This window comes from Balaenoptera acutorostrata, chromosome 20 (genome assembly GCF_949987535.1).
Source record: "Balaenoptera acutorostrata chromosome 20, mBalAcu1.1, whole genome shotgun sequence".
NCBI lineage: Eukaryota > Metazoa > Chordata > Mammalia > Artiodactyla > Balaenopteridae > Balaenoptera > Balaenoptera acutorostrata.
In genome coordinates, this window is record NC_080083.1 from 8940116 (window position 1) to 8964907 (window position 24792).

The 24792-nt window shown below is 48.9% G+C and overlaps 1 protein-coding gene across 1 annotated transcript in view; it reads right to left on the minus strand.

Moving 5' to 3' along the window:
- LOC103002677 (dynein axonemal heavy chain 2) overlaps positions 1–24792 on the minus strand; it is a 105696-nt gene that overhangs the window by 47388 nt on the left and 33516 nt on the right. The window contains exons 16-42 of the mRNA XM_057536803.1: positions 23883–24029; positions 22922–23078; positions 22431–22670; positions 21947–22135; positions 21603–21750; positions 20927–21119; positions 19358–19558; positions 19106–19262; positions 18568–18742; positions 17996–18159; positions 16183–16344; positions 15980–16083; positions 14800–14956; positions 14566–14648; positions 14295–14475; positions 13772–13910; positions 10905–11122; positions 10588–10689; positions 10132–10257; positions 9500–9610; positions 9002–9190; positions 8453–8556; positions 8163–8352; positions 7446–7626; positions 6584–6711; positions 6102–6254; positions 5678–5803 (exon numbers count right to left, since the gene is read on the minus strand). Of these exons, the coding sequence (XP_057392786.1) occupies positions 5678–5803; positions 6102–6254; positions 6584–6711; positions 7446–7626; positions 8163–8352; positions 8453–8556; positions 9002–9190; positions 9500–9610; positions 10132–10257; positions 10588–10689; positions 10905–11122; positions 13772–13910; positions 14295–14475; positions 14566–14648; positions 14800–14956; positions 15980–16083; positions 16183–16344; positions 17996–18159; positions 18568–18742; positions 19106–19262; positions 19358–19558; positions 20927–21119; positions 21603–21750; positions 21947–22135; positions 22431–22670; positions 22922–23078; positions 23883–24029 (4225 nt within the window). The remainder of the gene's footprint in view (positions 1–5677; positions 5804–6101; positions 6255–6583; positions 6712–7445; positions 7627–8162; positions 8353–8452; positions 8557–9001; positions 9191–9499; positions 9611–10131; positions 10258–10587; positions 10690–10904; positions 11123–13771; positions 13911–14294; positions 14476–14565; positions 14649–14799; positions 14957–15979; positions 16084–16182; positions 16345–17995; positions 18160–18567; positions 18743–19105; positions 19263–19357; positions 19559–20926; positions 21120–21602; positions 21751–21946; positions 22136–22430; positions 22671–22921; positions 23079–23882; positions 24030–24792) is intronic.

Consider the following 24792-nt stretch of genomic DNA (forward strand, 5'->3'; position numbering starts at 1 on the left):
GTTTAGCATCATGCCAAAAGTTTAAAATGTCACATTTTCTATTTACTCAGTTTAAAATATCCTGTAATTTCTTCTTTGACCCATGAGTTATTTAGAATTGTATTGCCTAATTTCCAAACATTTGGAATAATCATATTTTGTTACCAATTTCTAGTTTAATTCTATTGTGGTCAGAGATCATCCTCTGTATAATTTTCAATCATTTGAAGTTTATGAGACCGCTACTTAATAATCCAGCACACAGTCAATTTTGGTAAACGCTCCATGCATACTTGAGAAGAATATGTATCTGCAACTATATGCATATAGTGTTCTACATGTGTCAGGTCAAATCTGTTAAAAGCATTCAAATCCGTATCTTTTTAAAAAATATTTATTTACTTATTCATTTTATTTTTGGCTGACAGTGTCGGGTCTTAGTTGTGGCATGCGGGAACTTTCCCTGCGGGGCACAGGCTCTTTGCTGCAGGGCTCGGGCTTCTCTCTAGTTGTGGCGTGCGGGCTCAGTAGTTGTGGCTCGCGGGCTTAGTTGCCCTGTGGCATGTGGGATCTTAGTTCCCTGACCAGGGATCAAACCCATGTCCCCTGCATTGGAAGGCAGATTCTTAACCACTGGACCACCAGGGAAGTCCCTCAAATCCGTATCTTTATGGATTTTTTTTTCTTTTTTTTGGCCACACCGCACAACTTGTGGGATCTTAGTTCCAGGATTAGACCAGGATTGAACCTGGGCCACGGCAGTGAAAGCGCTGAGTCCTAACCACTGGACTGCCAGGGAACTCCCTTTATGGATTTTTTTATCCACTTATTTTGTCAATTTCTGAGAGAAGTATGTCAAGATTTCCCCCTAGGGTTGTGGATTAATCTGTTTCTACTTTTATTTCTGTCGATTTTGTTTTATGCGTTTTCTAGCTCTATTATTAAGTGCATACAAATTTAGAAAGCCATATCTTTCTGGGCATTGGCCCTTTTATCATTATGAAATGTCCCCCTTTATCTTTAATATTCTTCTTGCCATAAAGTCTACTTTGCCTGATATCAGTAGAGTTAACATTGTGATCAGAAAATGTGTTCTGAATAAATTCCTTTGAAATTTTTGAGGCAGATTTATGACCTTTACATGGTCAAGTAACCTAAATATTCTATGTATGCTTGAAAAAAATGGTTATTCTTCAGTTATTGAGTGCAATTGCTGTCGATGTCTTGATTAACTCAAGATTGATTGTGTTGTTCAAATCTTCTTTAACAAAACTGATTTTTAGTCTGCTTGGCCTATCAGTTACTGAGAGATGTGAAGAGTGCCACTACGACTGTAGATTTGTCTATTTCTCTTTGAAATTCTGAAAAATTTTGTTCTATTTATTTTGAGGCCATATTATTAGATGCATGCAAATTTAGAATTGTTGTATCTTCCTGGTGAATTGAACTTTTTATTATTATGAAGCGACTCCATTTCTGGTAATTCATTTTGCCTTAAGATCTATGTTGTCTGATATTGCTACCCCAGCTTCCTTTTGATTAGTGTCTACCTGATGTATTTTTCTAGCCTTTGACTCTCCACCCTTTGTCTTTACATTTTACGTGTGTCTCTTGTAAACAGTATTAAATATTAGCATAACAATGTATACTATTCAATACATGATTATTTTTCCTTTCCTGCACAACTTTTTGGTTTTCCCTAGGGGCTAATAGTTGCTCTGGTTTTTTTTGCTTAGTTTTTAATATACTGATCTTTTTTTTTTTTTTTTTTTTTCTTTTTTTCAAATTTTTTTATAGCTACTTTATTTATTTATTTATTTATTTATTTTTGGCTGTGTTGAGTCTTTGGTTCGTGCGAGGGCTTTCTCCAGTTGCGGCAAGTGGGGGCCACTCTTCATCGCGGTGCGGGGACCGCTCTTCATCGCGGTGCGCGGGCCTCTCACCATCGCGGCCCCTCCCGTCGCGGGGCACAGGCTCCAGACGCACAGGCTCAGCAGTTGTGGCTCACGGGCCCAGCCGCTCCGCGGCACGCGGGATCCTCCCAGACCAGGGCTCGAACCCGTGTCCCCTGCATCAGCAGGCAGACTCTCAACCACTGCGCCACCAGGGAAGCCCTAATATACTGATCTTTAACTCAACTCCAAACTCTGCCAGTTGACTAAATCTCTCAAAACTTTTATTCTCATCAGGTATCGATTTCCTCTTCTTAAAGAAGTCTAGGGACTTCCCTGGTGGTCCAGTGGTGCCGAGTCCACCTTACAATGCAGGGGACGTGGGTTCGATCCCTGGTCAGGGAGCTAAGATCCCACATGCCACGGGGCAACTAAGCCCACACGCCAGAACTACTGAGCTCGCGTGCCTCAACTAGAGAGCCTGCGTGCCGCAAACTACAGAGCCCACGCGCTCTGGAGCCCTGGAGCCCACGTGCCACAGCTAGAAAAGAGAAAGACCCGTGCGCCACAATGAAAGATCCTGCACGCCTCAACAAAGATCCCACGTGCTGCAACTAAGACCCAATGCAGCCAAAAATAAATTAAATAAATAATAATTTTTTAAAAATCTTAAAAAAAAAAAAAAAAGAAGTCTGCCTGAACCTTCAGATTTGCTTCAGTTTGGATTGGCTTCTCTCTTTGTCTGGTGCACAACTGTCATCCCTTGTCCTCTATCTTCCTCTTTCTTGGACTGCTCCTGCATTGTGGTAGAGCACATCCTCTGGTAGCTTTCTGAGGAAAGGATGCAGTGGAGGTAATTTTTTTTTTTTTTTTGAGAGTCTGCTTGTCTGAAACATCTCTGATCTAGCTTCCTATGTGACAGGTTGTCTGGGTATAGCATTTGAGGTTGGAAATAATTTTCCTTCAGAATGTTGAAGGCTGATTCATTGTTTAAAGAGCCAATATTGCTATTGAGAAGTCCAACATTCTAATTCTTGATCTTTTGCATGTCATCTCTTTTTTTTCTCCCTTTTTGGAAGCTCGTTAAATCTTCTCTTTTTCCTAGTGTTTTAAAATTTCACAATGCTGGGCCTTGGTAAGGATTTGTTTTATCTATTATGTCATGCATTTATAGATCCTTTAATTATGGAAACTTAGATGCTACAGTTCTGGGGGTTCTTCGTGAATTGTTTCATTACTGATCCTGGCCTCCTCCATTTTCTCTGTTCCTACTTTTTGGAACTGCTGGTATTTCAGTGTTGTCTTTCCTAGACTGGCACATGAATCTTAATCTCTTTCCCGCTTTGTCTGCTCTGCTCTATTCTCCGGAATATTCCTTTTCCAATAGCATTTCATCAGTATTTCATGGATACAATACCTTAATCTTCTCTCTGAGTATACTAATGATAGATTTTTTAAAAAAACTTTTCTTCTCTCAGCATTATCTATTTTCTCCAATTTGCTTTTTCCTATTTGTTTTGGCTGCTTTTATGTTAGAGGCCTTCCTCAGATGTGTGGTGAGCCTTGGTTTTCGGCTCATATATAAGGGTGGAGGACTAAAGAGATGAATGGAAGCTCTGAGTGTGTGAGTGGGGCCTGTAGACTGTGAGTGTCACTGTAGATGATTTATCTGGGACTTTCGTTGGGAAATTTCCATTGTCGATGTCTTGTTCATTCCTCTTGGGACAGAGAGATTCCCCAGAGAGAACTCTTCCAATTTCCTGTCTGGCTGCCGGCATTCTGGGGGCTTCAGAGAAGGCTAAGGGTCTCAGCATTCAATGTATAAACATTCACTTAATCCCCATTTTTAATAGAGTTTTCTCCCACCCTCAACTATACCATGTGTCCCCCAGACCAGAGACCTACTATTGTTACCCTCTAGTCTTCCACCAAAGTGAGAGAGGCACAGCCACCCAGGGTCGCAGAGAAGGGGAGACCTGCTCCCAAGACTGTTTGCCTCCAATCCTTCTCATTTCAGCTACACCTCCTTTACTCACTCCCTCCACCTACTCCCAACTCACAATTCTCCCCACTTCCAGCCTCTTAGGTTTGCTGAGTAAGTCACAGCTTGATTCATTTATTTCCCATGTCACAATTTTGCTGTCATTGCCTCTCCCATTCTCCCCATCCTTTCGGGTATAGATGCCTTATTTATTTGTAAAAATCTCTTTCGAGTAGTTGTAGTGGGTTTTCAAAAGGAAACAAAATTGTTTTTAATCCACCTTTTTACCTGGAAGTTCTCTCTGTGAGTTGCTGGATTTTTAAAATTTCAATTATAATATTTTTTCATTTGTAGGAAAGCTGTTGGTTCTTTTCAATCCTACTTTGTTTAGAAGTCTCTTGTTCCTGGATCACAGTTTCAAGCTTCTGTCTTGTTTCTTTATTTTTATTTATTTATTTATTTATTTTGCTGTGCTGTGTGCGGCTTGTGCTTGCGGGATCTTAGTTCCCCGACCAGGGATCAAACCCTCGCCCTTGGCAGTGAAACAGCAGAGTCCTAACCATTGGACCACCAGGGAATTCCCCTCTCTTATTTCTTTAAACATATTAAATTTAGTTATTTCTAGAATTCTGTGCTGATTATTTTCCATGTTTGAAGTCTTTGTGGATCTGATTCTGCTGTTCTATTGTTCTTTGGCATCCCATTCACAGTATCTTGTTTCCTTGTGCGTTTTGTGATTTTTGACCAGAAGCTGCTCATTTTCTTGGACTTTTGTGAGAATTCTTTGAGGCTTAAGTTGAAGCTTCATTATTCTAGAAATAATTTGCATTTGCTTCTGCCAGTCACTTGGGGGAGACACTAACAACCTGGAAGTACTTAAAATTAAGTTCTAAATTTGAGATGTGGGGCATTACACAGTAAAATTAATTATGACCAGAAACCATGTGAGGGCTGACTTGTGGTTAGGAAATCTCAAAGGAGATTTTGCCCCTTCCTCTCATCATCAAAGGTCAGGACAAGCATATTTCTTTACTGCATGGACCCACCTCAGTGGTGGGTTTCTCATTTTCCCACTTACTGAAGGTGTTTTCCTTTGTGGACGGAAGTTTATGCATGACTGGGTTTTCTGTTATACCTCAAAATGTGGGCTGCTTTATCTCCTACCCCCAGTGCCTTAAGTTCAACAAAAAACTTTTGGGGAGAGAGCCAGCTTTCTCATTCACTTGCCTCCCTGCTTTTATTCCCCCTCCTCATCCCAGAATTCTTTCTTTCTTGCCAGTTTAGCAATACATTTTAAAAGATGTACTTTTATATTTTTACCCAGCATTTTAGTGGTTTCAACTGAAAGAATCATTCAGGGTATCTAAACTACCATACTGCCAGAGAAGAAAATTCCTACACTTTCTAAAATTCTCCTTCCCTGGCCTCTTCCATCCCACTCCTCTCATATACCAAAGAGCTCCTAGCAGTCTCTCCTCAAAACTCCCTGAATGAGGAGAGAGGTAGAGACAGGAGAGGGCTACCAGGTAGAAAGTAGAAAGGCCAGGGGATCAGTGGTCTCAGTGAAGTCAAGGAACTGATGAGTAGAAGTACTTGAGCTGGTGAGTCAGGGAGTAGGGAGTTGAGGTGAGAAAGTAGAATGTTTGAATAGACCTGTATGGTTTTATAGATAAGGAAGCCCAAAGAGAGGCCAACTGTGTTGCTCAAAGTCACAGCTAGTGAATGGACAGCTAGTGAAGGGCAGAACAAGGCCTGGAGGCCAGGTGTCCTGTTTCCAGACCCACATTCACACGTGAGGTCAGGGAGAGTCTTGAGGAACAAATACCTTGCCGTAGTCAATGACCGGCAGCTCGATGCTGGGGAATAGATCTTGCACGATGGCATTGAAGAGTGGCACGTCCACTGAAGTTAGCTTGGCGATGTTCATGTCTCTCATCGAGAGCAGCAGAACCTGAATGGGAAAAGACAGAGACTCAGGCTCGCGGAGCCAGGGCCGAGGTACTCATTAGGCCCTTCCTCTCCAACTGGGTGAGAGGCAGGAGCTAAGAACAATGGATACATCCGAGCTAGTCTTTAGCGAGCTAGTCTTTAGCGATAGGACAGGTGGAATTCAGGCAACACCTGAGGGGAGGGGCAGGAGGGTGGGAAACCTAATCTAGCGAAAAGTAAGAATCTCAAAAACTTCAGTGAAGGCGCATAGGACCAGTGACAATGGAGGTTAAGGTCCAACGGTTGTGTCCTCAATCTACCTCTTCATCAGACAGATCCGGCTGCAGGCGGCGCTTCTTGCCAGCGCAGTGCAGGAGGGAGGTGAGGGCACGTAGGCCAAAGTCATAATGGTCCTGTCTGGAGAGCTGCTGCACGGCTAGCGAGTAAAGTGTGTACACCTTCTTGGCCAGAATCTGGAGAACAAAATAGAGGAGGAAACAATCCATCTCCCCACCAATCCCTCTGCTTCATCTAGGGACAGTTACAGATCCAAGAAGCTAGGTCCCGGGACTTGGAGCAGCTGGGAAGTGCTCTAAGGACAATCCTAATGAGAATATCCTGTGAATCGTGCCATCAAGGACTAGTGACACCGTAGAGGGGAGACCTCCCTCCATATCCTACTGACAGCCATGTAAGTTCCTTGTAGGATAAACTGATTATGAGGCCTCCAGGGGGCTCTTTGGTCCAGAGAATAATCACGGAAGGGAAATAAAGTATTGGAGACAAGAGATTATCAGAATACCTTGCAGTTGCCAAATCCTTCCCCAAAGAGAATGATTTCTGCAATGAGGGTAGAATCAGGCACCACCATGGCAACTGGACGGAACATGGATTTAAGATTATCAGGAAGCTCTGTGCGACCAGCATAGCCTGGAAAACAGCGCCATTTATTCAGAATCCATACTGCTTCCCAAAGACCTACTTCCCAATCAGTCCCATTTTCCCCATCCCCAGCTCCATCCCTAACTCTCTCCCCAGCTCCAACTCTGAGACCTCTTCCTTTCTCATCTCAGCCCTGGCTCTTCCCACACCACTTTGCTCTTCTTTCCTACCCCTGGTCCTTTCCTTAACCTTCTGCATGGCCCTGATTCAAACTCAAATCACAGAGCTGTCAAGTTCCCATCTCTCCAAGTTCCATGTATAACTCAACGTTAGTGCTAATAGAAATCGCACCTGTTTATCTGATTCTTTCAGTACCGAAATCCTTTCCTGTTTTCTCCTAGTTCCTTCCCCCAGAGCTGTTCCCAGGTAACAGTAATGAGAGACCCTAGGCCCTGCACTTTGGGGGAGATTCTCCCATTCGGCAAAAGGGATGGCAGACAGACCAGAACTCTGGGAGCTAGTCCAACAAAAGATGGCTAAGCACTTTAAAAGACTAGGGCTACATATATGCCCGCAAGCTGTTATTAATCCCTTTAGGGAGAACAGTAAGATTGCCACACCTTCTCCCAGAAATGTGTATGCTTATCCTTCTCTCACACTTTATGGTCTTTAGCCACATTTCACTTGGCTAAAAACACTGGCAGGGGTGGGGGGATGCACAGTTATTTGCCCTGAACACTCAGTTCTCCCCGCAGGAGCCCCATCCACTCCCAGGCCCTTACCAGGGTTCATGGTGATGAAGATCCCACAGGACCACACCAGATTTATTTCAAAGCCTTCAAAATAGAAGCGGGTGAGGTCGGCAGCCAGGGCTGAGAGGATGGACAGGATCTGCTGGGCCACCACGGATAGCACTTCCACGTTGATGCGGTTAAACTCATCAAAGCAGCCCCAGGCGCCCATCTGTGGGTGGGGGGGAGTCTCTGGGAGCAAGAATAGTACCCCCAGACTGGGAGAAACTAAAAATTGTGACTAACATATTCTCCCTGAAATGGTTGGATAGGAGCAGCAGCCTCTAAAATGAATGTGTGTGTGTGTGTGCGCGCGCGCGCGTGTGTGTGTGTGTGTGTGTGTGTGTGTGTGGTGGAGGGGGCCCCATAGCACTGTTGTGGTTTCTGGCCAGAACTTTCCATCAGACAGGAAGGATCTAGGGGAATGCCTGAGAGGTGTGGGTGGGAAAGTGACCAGGGTAGGGAACTTGTGGGTGTTGAGCGCCTCCAGTGTGCATGAGTTATTGAATCCTTACATAAATCTTGTGATTTTGCAAATAAGCAAAGTGAAGCTCAGGGAGGCGCAGGGACTTCCCCAGTTGTAAGAACTAACTGAGGCGATGCAGTGTCGTCAGCTACGAAGCACTGAACCAGATCTGGGTTTCGGCCGATTTTCTGGAACTAAAAGATACTGAAGGGGCCTCCTGGCCAGGCTGGCAGGACGCTCACCTGGGCCAGGCCTGAGTACATCCGGCCCATGGACTTATAGTCCAGGCCCTCAGAGCAGTTGACCACGATGACATAGATGCCGAGGGCCTTGCCCAGGTCCTTGACGGTCTCGGTCTTCCCTGTGCCTGCGGGACCTTTGGGGGATCCACCTCGATGCAGGTGCAGGGCCGTGGTCAGTGTCGTGTAACACCTGGGGATGGAGGACAGGACTCAAGCCGGACTCCTGGAAGCCTTGGCTCGGCATTTGCTGCCCCTACCCCAAGCCCCTTGTTCGCCTCCCCACGGCCGACCTGTCTGTCAGCGGGGTGATGACAAGCCGGCCAGAGTTACCCAAGTACTCATAACCATACTGGAACTGTGTGTTGGTCTGGCGGATCATACAGTCATCGAGATCCTAGGGAAACAGGGCAGAGTAAGAGAGGGGCGGGCTTGGAGGAAGACACAGAGCTGCAGCAATGGCTGAGAGGAGGGCTGGAAGCGGCAGGGGAATTGCAGGGAGAAGACTGGGGGCTCCATTTAGAGTTAGAAGGAGGGACGGGCTTACGGCCAAGATGGAAACTGGGGGTCACGCTGCACGTGTCCAGCCCAAACTATTGCAGCAGCTGCTTGGAGTCTTTCTGAGTCCCGATCAAGTGACACCCAGAGTGGGCACTCCCTGGAAAAGTGCCACTTGCCACTCCTTACTTGGCAGATTCGAGAGAGAGTTGCGAGCTGGATTAGGGTGCTGTGATAGCACTAAGGGTTGGGTTGGGATATTACTGTATTTAGAGAACATGAATTTAGTTAAAGCATTAGGATCGGGTTTAGGGTACAGGAGTGGGAAGATGGCCCTTCGGCACCTTCTCCCAGTAGAAGCGCAGTTGGCTGAGCCAGTCGAAGGAGCTGACATCCATGAGGCCACTCTTATAAAGCTTCTCCAACACGTCCCGGGCGTGGACTTCTATCGTCACCAGAGCCACAATTTTAAGGCGCATGATCTTGGTCAGGTTCCCCCTGATGGCTTCCGAGTACTTATTCAGTATTGACACCTGCAGAACGAGGTGCCAGAGAAGAAGGTGGCCCGAGCAATGCCACCAAACCCTAATCACGCCTCGTCCCAGCATCATTCCGCATCCAACCGCAATGCTGACCCCACCCCCACTGCAGCTCCTGGCCCCCAACATCAGCACAGGGAGACGTACTTCTGACCCACCCAACCTCTTCTTGCTGGACACCTCCCATAACGCACCCTCGTTCGGACCCTTTCCCACCAGCTCATCGCTAATTCTGACCCAATGTATTGCCCTCTCCCTCCAGCTCTAACTCCAGGCCTCTCCTATCCTGGCAGGGCTCCCCACCTGCTTCTTCTTCATGACCTTGAGGATTTTCTTGTCTCCCCGCTCCTTAGCTGTCAGCAGGCACTTGGTGACATCAGCTGTCCACTGGATCTGACTGGCAGTGATCACCACCTGGGGCACGTGTAGAGGCTCTATTCCAAAGCCCTGTCCCTGGCCACACACACAGCCCAGCTCCCAAAACCCAGCTTCTTCTGGGACCAGGTGCTACTCCTCTCACTATGCCTAAACTGCTCTGAAGGATGGGCACGTGCCCAAGTCAGGAGCTAAGGGTCCGCGGTGCAGGCTTCCGGGGCCACAGCCCAGAACAGGGAGCAGGAAACCTGCCTTTTGTGCGACTCAGGATTCTGTCCTTAGGGACTTCCCTGGTGGTCCAGTGGCTAAGACTCCGCGCTCCCAATGCAGGAGGCCTGGGTTCCATTCCTGGTCAGGGAACTAGATCTCACATGCTGCAACTAAAGATCCCACATGCTGCAACTAAAGATCCCGCATGCTGCAACTAAGACCCGATGCAGCGAAATAAATAAATAAATAAATATTTAAAAGGAAAAAAGAAGAAGATCCTGTCTTTACACTGGCTGCTTCCTTTCGGCTCGGCCCTCCTTGTTGCCTCGTTTCCACTGACCCCAGCTCACCTGGCCAGCCCACTCCTTCACCCACTTGTCCCTCTTGTTAAGAAACTTCTTGAGGGCCAGGCGGCAGTTCCGGAGAAGGTCCTGGAGGGTCACCCTCATGGTCCGCTCCACATCGCCAAGCCAGGACTGGGGGGAGGTGAGAACAGGATGGCTCGCCCTCAGGGCCAGAGTCAGGAGTCCCCAGAGTGAAGGTGCTTGGGAAACAGGACTCCGGGGCTTTGGGGCCCAAGAGAAGAGCAGGAGCTGGGCAGCGGCCAGCCTGCGTCCTGGAGGGAAATGGAGACTAGGGGGCAGACTGTCCAACTTTCGGGTGCAGGGTAGAGGTTAAGAGTTTTAGGAATGGCAGGCGGGAGGGCAAAAAGTGACTAATATCCCTTCACAGAGATGCCCTCTCCTCACAGAGCCAAGCAAACTTAGAAGAGTCAGCTTGCTTCTTAGGCCCTCGTCGCAGCTCACCTCCACAGGCCCTTCTAGAAGTACTGAGTGGAGGAAATCGACATACTCGCCGTCGCCCGAGAACATTCCCACCGCTTCCCATTTGCTGCTGGGTCCCCCAACCTGCAGAAACAGGAAGCTCTTGAGCCCTTGGAGGGTAATTTCTGCTCCTCCCCCCTCCCCTCTATATTACCAATTCTAGAAAGTTCTGTCCCAGATACTCAGAATCATTATATCCCCCTCCTGCTGTGAGGGCACGGTCCCCTCCGAGGCCTTGAACACCTTGACGTCGCCATCCCTCCCCTGCTCTCCTTCGCATCATGCCCACCTCTACTGACCTTCTCCATTCTCAGCAATTTGATGTTGTCAAAGCATTTTTTGAGGTGTGGCTGCACAGCCTCTGGGTTGCGGGACTGGCCCAGAATCTCCAGGAGGTCATCATTGGACAAGAAGTAGAAGCGGGGGAAAATATGGCGCTTGGTCTCTAAATAAATATCCAGAGACTTCTGGATGTCTTCCAGGATAGTGTTCATTTCTATCAATGTGTCCAGGAGGCCTGGAGAGGAGAACAGTGAATGATATTTGGTGGCCCTTTTACCATTGCCCTGAGTAGATCTGGAGCCTCCAACTATATCCACTTTGCCAGCTCTTGAGTATTGGGGCACAGACTGCTATATGGTTTTTGGAAGCAGATGCAGTGTCCCCAATCACTCTTTTCCCATCCTCTTCATTAATTCATTATTAAGTATTCATTATACACTATTGTACGCATTATACATTATGTATTAATTATACAATTCCATTAATATAACTACATCTCCCATCAGTCTTTTCCCACCAAAGAAGTGGGGCTCTGCCGATCATCCCAAGAGCTTCTGAAAATTAGAGCTTGTTCTGCACATAAACAATTCAACAAGTTAAAACATTAGATTTGGGACTTCCCTGGTGGTGCAGTGGTTAGGAATCCGCCTGCCAATGCAGGGCACACGGGTTTGAGCCCTGGTCCGGGAAGATCCCACATGCCGTGGAGCAGCTAAGCCCGTGCGCCACAACTACTGAGCCTGCGCTCTAGAGCCCGTGAGCCACAACTACTGAGCCCACGTGCCACAGCTACTGAAGCCCACGCCCCCTAGAGCCAGTGCTCCACAACAAGAGAAGCCACCGTAATGAGAAGCCCACACACTGCAACAAAGAGTAGCCCCCGTTCACCGCAACTAGAGAAAGCTTGTGTGCAGCAACGAAGACCCAATGCAGCCAAAAATAAATAAATGGAAAAAAAACCCATTAGATTTAAATGCATATCACACGCACACAATGAAAGGGGTCTGCAATTACTGGGGTTGCCAGTGTCCCTCGAGACAGAGCAAAAAGAGCACTAGAGGGAATTCCCTGGCGGCCCAGTGGTTGGGACTATGAGCTTCCACTGCAGGGGGCGCGGTTCTGATCCCTGGTTGGGGAACTAAGATCCCACAAGCTGTGCGGAGTGGCCAAACAAACAAACAAAAAGAGCACTAGATTGGGAGGCAGACGATGGCCATCCAAACTGCAGCTCTTTCGCTTAATTAGCACGTCAATTAACCTCAGGGAGCTTTTACCTCTTTGTAAAATGGTAATAAGATCCACCTCAAAGAAAAACTCGAGATATAAAATAAAATGTGTTCATATTTGTAGGTTCTTGATAATGTTAGTTTCCTCCCAGCATTAGATTTTGATTAGCTTATCTCCTGGTCTTCCAAGTTTCTAGCTTTCTGAAGAAAGTATGGATGTCATGGAGTCTGAACTCTGAGGTGACCCTCAGACCTTCAAGTACAAAGCCTACAGGCTGTTAGAACCTTTGAGCGGCCACCTGAGTGGCCCCTGGAGACCACAGGGAGACCCGGTAGCAGTGGACAACACAGCTTTGTTCTGTGTGTTCAACGAAGAGATGACTCTGCTTATAAATTGTTCTAAAATATAATTATGTCAATTATCTCAAATATTATTTCTAAAAAATTCATGTTGTCACTCAATTTTGCATGTCCTAATACTTATATTTTACCAGAGTAATTGAATAATAATTTTTTTTGATGTGTATACTTAAGGTTCTTGGGAAAATGAAGAATTGTTAGATTGGCCCTTGGCAAAACAAAGAGGTCCTCCATACCCCATGCCAAAACTCTTCTCAGGACACGCACTGTAGGTACCCATCGCCAAACATGACTTCCTGATTCTTTACCCCAATCGAGCATAATCAACCAGACCTCACTATGTGTACATCTCTCCCCCATCCCCTTACCCAATCCCCATGCCTACCAAAATGTCTACATTAAAGACTAGCTAATCTGATAAACCAATTAAAGTCAAGGTAATAACAATAGCTCATAGTAACCAAAGACTTTCTCTGTGCCATTTAATGTGACAAGGGCTTTACTTGCATTATCTCATTTACCTGCATCATCTCATCGAATGAACCAGCTAGAGAAGAAGAGTGATTCCTCGATCAGTGTTTCTTGAGGCACAGTACTAATAATTGAGCACTAACTTTATGCCAGACACTGTACTGAGTGCTACATACTCCTCTATTATCCTTACAAAGACCCTGAGAAATAGCTATCATTAACCCCACACACACTACAGGTGAGGAAACTGCAGTACGGAGGAAGCAAGCTGCCCGAGAGCACATAATCGGTAAGGCGTGAGTCAGATTTTGAACTCAAGTCTGTCTGATTCCATAGCCCATCCTCTTAACCATTATATTGTACTCTGCTCAAATATGTGTGGAGTTTAATTTACAGAACTACTATTTAATGCTTAGAAGAGGTGGTGGTGATGGTAGGACAGCCAGGTGCAATGGTCAATCTTTCAGTAAATGAAGAATGTGGGGCTTCCCTAGTGGCGCAGTGGTTGAGAGTCTGCCTGCCAATGCAGGGGACATGGGTTCGAGCCCTGGTCTGGGAAGATCCCACATGCTGCAGAGCGACTAGGCCCGTGAGCCACAATTACTGAGCCTGCGCGTCTGGAGCCTGTGCCCCGCAACAAGAGAGGCCGCGATAGTGAGAGGCCCGCGCACCGTGATGAAGAGTGGCCCCCACTTGCTGCAACTAGAGAAAGCCCTCGCACAGAAACGAAGACCCAACACAGCCAAAAAAAAAAAAAAAAAAAAAAAGAATGTGGCCATGACTTCACATACATATAGCACCAGCTGAGGTTACGTTAGGGATCAGACCTGGATAGTGGGTGCTCCGGAGAGCATTGGGATCCTTGTTCATCCGGTCCATGATGTCTTTCCAGTTGCTGTTGACTTGGTCAAATAAGCCTGATTCATTGGGCAGCTGCTTGCGGATGTCCTCTCCTAGGAAGATATTCTGAAGGGCCAACAACTGGTGTGAGAGGCTGTTTCTCACACGCTCTCCACACTCTGCTCCCTGCTCTCAGACCAGGACTGACAGTTGAGGAGAAGATAAAGAGCATCAGAACCAAAGGGCAAGATGCTCAAGTTCTAGAAGGAAACTTGGGATTGGGAGGCCAGGTTTGTGGGTCTGAGAAGAAAAATGGAAAAAGAACAAAGGCTTTGCAAGGAGGGGGCTGAAGATGAGAGGTAATAACCAAGAGTCAGATGCCTATGTCCCAGATGAAGAATGGCTTTAGAGGTGGGAAAACGGGGCCGATAACAGGGCAACTATCTAGGCCCTATACAAATAAAGGAGTCAAAACAGCAGGTAGGGAGAGCTCAGGCAGAGAATCCTGACCTCTAGGTACATCCACTGACGCTGCACTGTGAGCACCACCTCAATAACTTCCAAAATGAGGGAGAGGCAGCGTTCCCAGTGGTCTACATCCTTCGCAAAGGCCTTGACGAAACGAGATGCCTTCATGGTAGACAGAGACACCTGGTTATCTTCCAGCGCCTGAAACGCTTCTTCCGTGCCTCTGCGGTGGAAGGTATCAAAATCATAGTCTAGCCCCATCTGCCAAGCCTCGGTCCCCACTCTGCAGCCCAGGTCACACAGCCCTGTCTACCTGAGTCGGTGATGGCCCTTATCCTTGTAGGGGACTATGTCTAGCTGAATCACATCCCAGGTCTTGGCAATGTTTTGTAATGCCTGCGGAAAGAAATTGGGGAACAGATCAATCAGGTATTTAGCCCCCAAGGGTAATAGGAGCTGGGAGGGGCCATCAGATGATGAAAAGCTGGAAGCCTTTGTTCCAGGAAGCTTAGGAAATGAGGGGCCATGGGAAAGGACTCTGTCATACCAACTCTATAGCCAGCTCTCTGGTTGCTGAGGCAGAGATCTCCCCAATTTTCTCCACGTGCTGATCCATCCCAAGCTCCACGATCTGCTCCAAGGTGAAGCGTTCAGATTCCTGATCAAACTCCCGTTGGACCTCGTCCCTGACCTGATCCCAGTGCCTGCAGCCAGGGGCAAAAGGTCAGATCAGGACGCTGGAGCACGAGAGCCTACTGGAAAGTATCAGCATCGCTCCCCAATGGCTTTCTCCCACTGGGATATTATGATTCTGTGTATTTATTAATTCACGATTCAACAGATATTTACTAAATAGCCTCTAAAATACAATCTTAGGCACTGTGGGGAATACAGAGCTTGAGGTGCTGACTCTCTGGAGAGGGAGTTAGGATGGATGATTGCAGGTTCACTACAGATGATGCACTGGGCCAACTGCTTTACCTGAACCATTTCATTTTCATGGCCACTCTATAAATGAGGACCACTCTATACATGTTATTCCATTTACACATGCAGAAACTGAGGTTTAGAGAGGGTAAATAACTTAAGCAAATAAAGTGGTTAGGTGATACTTAATTGCATAATACTTATTAGTGAAGCATCGCCAAAAACATTATGCTGGAGGCAATACCAAAGAAGTAAAATTACTTACTCCTAAATGAATAGATAGATAATTATTAAAACACCATTTATAAAATAGTTTATTCTAGCCTCAATGGTTTCAAAGCCCTGTTCTATCATGTGATAAAGTCCAGATGCACTAAAAGAGGTAAACTTGAAAAGCAAAATTATAAAGTATGAGAAGAAAGTATGGAGAGAGTGTGTCTACAGCTCTGGGGTAGACGGGGTCCTCTTAAACAAGGCACAAAAGCAAAACCCCTAAAGGACAAAAGTTAGGCTTTGGGCTACAACATGCAAGCGTCTGTAGGACAGAAGACGTAAAGCTTAGCTCTGACGGACAACATAAATTGAGGGGAGACGGAAGGGAAAGAGCCAAGAAGGCTGGAGAACCCAGGACAATGTGACAGACAGAGGACGGCGGTGGGCTCTTGGGAAGCCTTCTTCAAGGCGTGTGTTGGTGAACAGAGGGGCAGAGAGAGCTAGGAACGCCATGGAGGGGACAACCGGGAGAAGCAGGTGACGGCCAGGCCAGGGGGCGACCCCCAGGAGCCGAGGGGCAGCCTCACCGCTCTCGAAGGGCGGGGTTTCGCAGGTCCGAGATGAGAGGCATGGTCCTCTTGAACTGCTCTATTTTTGAGCGAGTGGTTTCAATAATCTCCCAGTTTCGGTCCTGAGTAAAAGCGAGAGGCATCGAAGACCTGACCATCTTTCCCACATGGCCCCTTCCTCAGTCGGCCTGCCTGCAGCCCCCCACCCTCTCCCCACACACCTTGTACTCTTTGGCCAGTCTGGTGAGGCGGCGAAACAGCCCGTGGGCCATGGTCTCCATGGCCTCCGTCTGCAGGGTCAGGAACCGGCCGGTCTTCCACTGGTTCCAGTTTTCCTCCCAGTCTCGGGTGATCTCCCAGACTTGCTGCAGCGCGTCCAGCTCCTTCGTGGCCAAGAGCAGACAGGTGCATTGAGTGATGTGACTCTCGCCCTCCTCCTCCCCGGCAAACACGCAGGGCCTCTCCTCCTCTCATTCTGAGAAGCTCTTCCCTCCTGGCAACATACAGCTGCCTCCTCAGTTCACATTTTTTTTCCTCCACTCTCTTGCCTTAATAGCGCCTCAGGGAACAAGCACATGAAAAGATCCTCGGACTTCCCTGGTGGCACAGTGGTTAGGAATCCACCTGCCAATGCAGGGGACACGGGTTCGAGCCCTGGTCCGGGAAGATTCCACATGCCGGGGAGCAACTAAGCCCGTGCACCGCAACTACTGAGCCCACGTGCTGCAACTACTGAAGCCCGCGCACCTAGAGCCTATGCTCCGCAACAAGAGAGGCGACCGCAATGAGAAGCCCGCGCACCGCAACAAAGAGTAGCCCCCGCCCGCCGCAACTACAGAAAGCCTGCGTGCAGCAATGAAGACCCAATGCGGCCAAAATAAATAAGTAAATAAATAATATAAAAAAAAAAAAGAAAAAGATCCTCAACATCATTAGTCAGTAGGGACATGCAAATCAAAACCACAGTGAAATACTTCACACCCACTAGGATGGCTAGAACCAAAAGTAAAGGGGGGGCATGCTGGCAAGGATGTGGAGAAGTAGGGACCCTCGTACGCTGCTAGTGGGAAAGTAAAATGCTGCAGCTGCTGTGGAAAACAGCTTGGAGGTTCCTCAAAACGTTAAACATAGAGTTACCATATGATCCAGCAATTCCACTCCTATGTATATACCCACAAGAATTGGGATTGGGAACTCAGACAAATACAAGTACACACATAGTCACAGCAGCACCACTTACAGTAGCTAAAAAGTGGAAACAACCCAAATGTCCATTGACAGGTTAATGGATAAACAAAATCCATACAATGGAATATTATTCACCCATAGAAAGAAATGAGGTACTGACACATGCTACAACATGGATGATCCTTGAAAATACTACACTAAATGAAAGAAGCCAGACACAAAAAGTCACATATTGCATGCTTTCTTTTACACAGAATGTCCAGAATAGGCAAAACCCATGTTCAGTTGACCATTAAAAACCATAGGGGTTAGGGACACCAACCCTCTACGCAGTCAAGAGAATCTGTGTATAACTTATAGTCTGCCCTCCACATCCGCAGTTCATCCATATCCATGGTTCCCCATCTGTGGATTCAACCACAGATTGTGTAGTATTGTAGTATTTACTATTGAAAAACATCCGCGTATAAGCGGACCCGCTCAATTCAAACCCATTGTTGTTCAAGGGTCAACTGTAAGTAGAAAATAGATTAGTGGTCGACAGGGGCTGGGAGGAGAGGGAATGGGGGGTTACTGCTAACGGGTATAGGGTTTCTCTTGGGGGTAATGAAAATGTTTTAGAATTAGAGGTGATGGTTACACAACATTGTGAATGTACTAAATGCCACTGAACCGTTCACTTTAAAATGGTTCTTTTGTTACCTGAGTTTTCCCCCCATTTTTAAAAAAAGCTCCTCGTGTACCCATCTTCCTGGCCCCGGTTGTTTTCTCAGCAGGTTGGGACCCACTCTCCTGCCTCCTGCCCCCTACCCTTGGTCACCACGAGGGCCTTGCTCGGCACACCACCTTCTCCAGGTTCTGCAGGTCCTTGGAGGCTGGCTGCTCGATCTTGAAGATGCCCAGGTTGGCACGGAGATTGTTTTCTTCCTCCCGCATGGCGTTCAGCATGGCCCGTACGTGGGCTATCTGCTCCAGGGCCGCCTGGTGCCCCACGTTGCTGGTGAAGGGGCCTGTGGGGAGTCCAAGGTGAAGTTCAGATTCCCACTCAAGGCCAAGGTCCCCTGAAAGACCACCGTGGCTTGCTTTCCTCTTTGTGGGTAAATCTCACTTCTCTCCTCCCACAAGAGAAGGAAAACAAGAGGGAACGCATTGAAATAATGCATTGAAACTACTACCTGTGGCTCGAGAGTCAGAAACGGGTGGGACATGAAAAGTCAGTGTAAGAAAACTGGAGAGGCTATGAGCTGGGCTGCTGCCTCCCAGCCAAGACTCAGCGACAACAGGAGTGTCACCGACAGACGTGCCAGGCTCTTTCCCCTGCTCAGCCTTGTCTGCACTCTTCCCGGGACGGGACCTAGGCTTTGAAAGACTGGGTCAAGACAAAGGGAAAGTCAGGGGAGAGGTTAAGAGACGGGTACCTTTGAATTCAAATTCTTCCAGAAGATTGTGTGCTTTCTTCTTGAAATCGTCAGCTGAGTGAATGAGGCCTGTCTTGAACTTCTCCTTGTGCCTCTTCAGCATTTGTTCACCGTCCAGCACAGCCTGCTGGAAGGCGACCCACTGCCCGCTGAGACTGTCCAGCATCTCCAGCACCTGGGGACATCACAGAGTGGAGGTGATCCACGAGCAGGAGCTCTGCCCGTCCCACCAACACTTCGAAGAACTCTTTTCCGATCCTCTGGACCAGCATCTGTGTCCAAGTTCCACATGCAATGAGGCCCAAAGAAATCAAGCAGTTGCTGGGCCTGAAAGAGATCCTCAGGGTGACCCGAAAGATCATTCAAGTTAGCTTTGGCTCTCAGAGGCTTTGGGGCCTTGTGCCTTCTCCCCCGCTCACTTCTCTGCTCTCCCTCCTGACAGCCGAGGGTCTCCGACATGGGGCGTCAGTGTCCCCCGCAACCTGGGGCTGGAATGGGCCGGGCTCGGGTGGGTGGGCCGCGCGTCTTAGGAACTCACGCTGTCCTGAACTGGCACCTCGTACTTCTCGAGGATGGTGAATTGCTCGTGTATGGGAGGGATCTGGGTCTCCAAGTTGGGCATATCGTGCTGCAGGGTCTCCATGAGTTGCAAACTGACCCCCAGTTCCTCCAGCGTCTGGGGAGGGTGGCTGATTCTGCAGCGTGGGCGAAGAGAGTGTGGGCGGGCGGGTGGGAAGGCCGGGCCTACCCTCCCCCCTGCGTGGCCTGAGCCCATGTCCACCAGCCGTACTTCTCTGCGTTCTCCTGCAGGTAGGTGTGCAGTTCCAGGAGGCGCCTGGCCGCCATCTCCTTGAGCAGGGTCGTGAACTTGTTCTGCCACTCATTGCAGTGCTGCACCAGTGAGAACTTGAGGTGCGAGCAGTCCAGCAACACAAACTGGATGTTGAGGACCGTCTCCTCCTTCTGCACGTTATTAGCCACCTCCGTGTAGCTGAAAAGGCCCACATCCCCGCTAGGACGTCTTTTTCTTTGCAGACGTGCCGGATGCCCTGCCTGGGTGATATTTTCCTCCCAGCCAGCAGCGCTAAAGCATTCTTCTGCCCCCGGGTGTCTCCCACTTCAACCCGTCCCCCAGCAGGTGGCTGTGATCATGGCATTTTCCCAACCGCTGCTTTCAGACTCCGCGGTTTGCATTCAAGGCTTTAGAGGCTCAGCGATCCGGGCTGGGTTCACACTGTGCTGCTCACTAGCTCTGTGCCGCCAGGCAGGTTATTTAACGACTCTGAACCTCAGTCTTCTCATCTGCAACCTGGTGACGGTAACAGAACCCACCCTGCGAGGCTGCTGAGAGGATTAAGTTGGCTGCTGTACATCTATCCCTCTGCTGACTTCCTTTCTGGATACTCACTATTTGGTGAACATGCTCACGTGGTCCCATCTTCATGCTGTTGTCTCTGCCTGGAATGCCCTCCCACTGCCCATCTCTGCCTGCTGATGTCCTACCCATCCTGAAAAGCCCTGCCCCAGAGTCACTACCTTCATCCATGTCCTCCTTCCCCTGACGCCCCCGGCTGAAAATTCTCTCTCCTTTCATCGAACTGCCCCGCATCTTGCATACCTGACTCACGGCGCTGATTGCATGGAAGCTTGTATAAGAACACTGAGCACATCAGCACATTAGTGCTTCAGAGTTCCCACAGAGCTTCCACATATACTTAACAGTCTCACAACCTTATGAGGTCGGTAGTATAACACCTATTTCACAGGAAACTGAGGCCCAGAGAATGTGAATAACCGACCTAAGATGACATGACTAGTAAGTGGTGGAGCTGGAATTTCAACTGTCCTCAAGATGCCACGGCCACTGCTCTTTCAGCAATATTCTTATCTTCCCTACTGCACTAGAGCCCTTGGGAGGAAAAAACTTGTTCATTTCTTTTTTTTTAATTCCTCACAACCCATCATAACAATGGTGTTTTTTGAACAAATGAATGAATGAATGAATGAATGACTAGAGGACAAAGAGATGGGAGTTCATATCAGAATTTAAGAATCTTCTTCCATTTAACTCCCATCTGCGTTCTTAAAATGAAAGTGTTCACGTCTCTCACCTTTCAGATCCCTAGCATCTCTCCTTTCCCAGCAGGACCCTGTGGTACTTCGCACCAAAGCAGCTTTTCCCCTAAATCTTGCCCAGCTCTTATTGGATCGCTATCCCCTTGAGAAACAAAGGTCCAGCGCCCTAGGTCCGGTGCTTGTCCTCTAGTTTTCTGCCCCTCTCCCAGTCTGCAGGTCAGACCTCCCCCTGCAGTGCTCCGCCTCTTCCAGACAGACCCTCACAGCCACCTCTGCTCCTTACCGAGCAATGTCGGCGTCAAAAGAAGAGACCGGCGGGTTGAGGCGCTGGTATCGACGAATGAAAGAGTCCTTGTTGATCTCCCAAATCTCGCGGTACGTGTCCCAGGTCTTGAGGTAGTTCTGCAGCAGGGCTGCATTGTTGGTCATGCCGCTGCTGATCTGGGCCTGGATCTTCTTGATGTCCTCATCCCGCTCTTCAAGACCCAGCAAAATGCTTCTCACTAACTTCCACGCCAACCTAAGCTGCAGCCCAGCCCCTGGCCACTGCCCTAGAACCCTCCCTCCAACAGCCCCTTCCCAAAGAAATACAGCTCAAACACGAGCATTAGAAAATGAAGGAGGAGGCCAAAAGTAAAAGAATGACTCTACTCTGTAGGATTCAGATGTCTCACCTGTTGGTGTCTAGGGCTCTTATAGCCCAGCCCCAGTCCCAAACAAGTCCTTCCTGGTCTCCCAACCCCAAACCCCAAACCCCTTGAGCATCAGTCACCCAGTTTTGACCCCCCTCTGTGGCCCTTCTCCCTTCCCCAATCCAGCCCTTTGACCTGGGTTTTCCACCAGTCACGGAGATGACTGGCCCAGTATGTCTGGAAACAGCCCTGGTCTCTCCTCCTGGCTCTTCCAGGTCCTAAGCTTTTGCTACCCCTGCACCTGGTGCCCTCCCACTGCCCACTCACCCACGATTGTGTAGATAGGCTCACGAAGAAACTTGCACTTGATGAGAATTTCAGGGAGGTGGCAGAAGACAGAGATGGTGGAGAAGAGCTGGTTGCCAATGTCATTGACCACACTTGCCAACGTCTGCAGAGTGGGTGAGAACTCCACCTGTGGGAGCACGGTGGAGAGGGCTTAGCACAGGCCCGGGAGGACACAAGCTCAGGACTGGGAAGGCTGGACACCGCAGAACCAGGCCTGGAGGCTGTAGGAGAAAGTCAGGGCCTAGAGCCAAGTTTAAGGATTGACGGAAACTGGCAAATAAAGTGTGATGGTTTCCGGGTGTTGGGGGCAAAGTGGTTCCCACCTGTGCCACACCTCCCTGCATGTCATTCTTCAAAATGACAAGGACTTGGAAGAGTGGGTTGGGGGTGGTCTTTCCATCCCCATTGATGGCCTTGGACAGTTCCGACAGCGACCACTTCACATTCAGGCGCAGGGCATCCTCCATCATGCGGTCCAGCCGAATCGTGTACAGCAGCCACTGCTGCTGAATCTGGTGGGAAGAGCAGGGGGGAAGAGAACCCCTCAGGGAAGACAAGGCAGGTCCTGGGAAATGAGAACCAGCCAACAGAGAGGGGAACGAGCTGGTTCAATAGAAAGACGGGACGCCGAGTCCTGAAGGAAGGAGGTTTGAAAGGCCGAAGGTTGGGTGAATCCAAGACTAGAGCAGGATGTTTGAGAAGCACGTGGGGGTTGGCGGGAGGAGAAAGACCAAGAGAAGGGTCTGATGGGACTGGGGGAGCTGAGGACCTGCCCACCCACAAAGCCCTGGCCACAGGACCCCCTACCTCGGGGCCATCGTTCTTGAAGACTTCATAGGAGTTGGTCATGATGGCCACCACGTCGCGGTGCAGGGTCATCAATTTCTGCTGCACCGCTGCCCGATGCTCTCTTTGATCCTCCTCAAATTCCAGGTCCCTGTACACCCGTTTGCCACTAATGCGTACCAGCAGTGTCTCTGACATCACTTGGGCTCGCCAGCCAATGGTCAGAGTGGACGCCTTGAACTCATTCACAATCGTCTGCACCTGGAGTCAGACCCCAGCCATGGGGGAGTTTCAGCTTGGGAATAGACCCTCTGGGCCTAATTCTATCCTCCCACTGTCCTCTGGCTAGAGTTGCTGACATTAAGAAAAAAAAACTTCCCTAAGCACACTTCATTTCTTTCACACGACTCCATGGTCTCTCCACCACTACCCATGACTCAGGTATTAATTACCCACATGCCAGCCTTTCAGTCTGCCTTGCAGACCTTTAGGGTCTAATGACCATGGCCCACCTTGCTGGCGTGTACGCGGCACTCTGTGATGAAGATGGCACTGGCCCCCTTCAAGGCCCAGTGCAGTTTCTTGAGCCCAGGGTGGATCTTCTTATCCAGGAACCGGATACGTTCTTTGAACAGGGCCTGCTCATCTGGGGACAGCATGGCAATAATCCTGCGCATAAGAGGAGACCGGTAGCTGGTAGGGAGCTATCAGCTCTGACGACCTCTCCTCCACACCAGGACACTTGGTGGAGAACTCTAAAAGTTCATGACTCTAGGCTAGAGCTTTCCAATAAAACTTTCTGCGATGACAGAAATGGTCTACCATTCGTGCTGCCTGGTACGGTAGCCACAAGCCACGCGTGGCTGTGGGGCCCTTGAAATGTGGCCTGTGCAAATGAGTAACTGAATTTTAAATTTTATTTAATTTCGATTAATTAACTTGAATAGAAATAGCCACATGCACCTAGTGGCTGCCATATTGGACCGTGCAGTTCTAGACACCCAAACAAGACTGCCGGTCCCATCCCCTCAGACTTGAACTGGGCTGAGAAAGGTACCCAACCCTGAGCTAAGCCTCACTCCAGAGATGAGTACAAAGGGTGTTAAGAGGAGTGCCAGCATGGCCTTGCTTGGTTCAATGAATCTTATGTTGTTCTGGGCCCATAAACCTAACGCCATCAACTTCCTTCCTAGAGAAGTCACCCAGGCCGACAGTATATATGGTCCAGGTGCCCAGTGGGGTGGGAGGGGACGTGGTGTTTTTGCTCTCTACTCTAAAGCCAGAAGACAACACTGAAAGGGACAGGAATAATCGTAGGGCCGTATGAGAGAGCACGGGAACTTTTTAAATTTTTTTTGAGATGGACAAAATGTGAAGGACGCACACTGTAGGAAATGGACAACATCGTGGGCGCGGATAAGACAAAGGGGGAGCATGAAGTGGCATTCAGGAGGGCGGCAGCGCGGGCCCCACCTGTTGTAGTCCCGAGCGACGAGCAGCAGGTTTTCTCGAAGAATGCGCAGGTCCTCGGCGCGTTCAGCCACGTTCACCACGTAGTGGGGCGTCTCGAACAGCAGCCGCTCCCAGTAGTCGATCTCCACAAAGAGGATCAACAGGGACCTTGGGGAGGAAGCGAGGCAGAGCAGCTGCGGGGGCCGCCCAAGGGCGTAAACCTGAACCAGCACCCGACCAAGAGGCACGGGGCTGGGGCGCATGGAGACCCTTAAAGGTAAGCAATGAAGCAGAACCTCCGAGTAAAGAAGGCGGACTGGACACGTTGACTTTTGCTCCCCTCCCCAAATAACCAAAATAACAGTAAAGGGGGGTTTCGCTTGTCTAAGGCATAAGCCCACAAATACAAGAAGACAACAACCGAAAACATCTGAAAGTGGAAAAGCAGATGGATAAGGAGGAGAAGAGGAGTCCTCAGCTGGCGCTGGAGACAGCTAGGAAGCCTCTCTAGAGGCCTGGGGACGGGTGGCTCCAAGTATCTCAGGAAAGGGGTGAAGGTGGGATTATAACAGGAAGAGCAGTTGAAGGTTTAGGAAGCGGCTCTACCCATGTCCCCTCTCCTACTCTATGTAGTTAAGCAAGTTGCCCTCCCTCACCCCAGCCTAAGACTGAAGGCTTCTTGTCTCAGGAGGCAGTGCAGAGACAAACAGAGGGTCTTTGGACTGGGGAACCCCAGGCCCAGTTGAAGGAGAGAGTAAAACACTGGGAGCAGGGTTGGTGAGTCACCGTGAACACACTGAATGTTAAGATCCCCGCCTCCCTTTCCTGCCCAGAAACCGGCACTCTGGCAGCTGGACCTACACCCTCCGGAGCAAAGTCTGAAAGATGGTTCTCTGTGACCTCGGACCAGCCTAAATAGAAAAGTCCCACG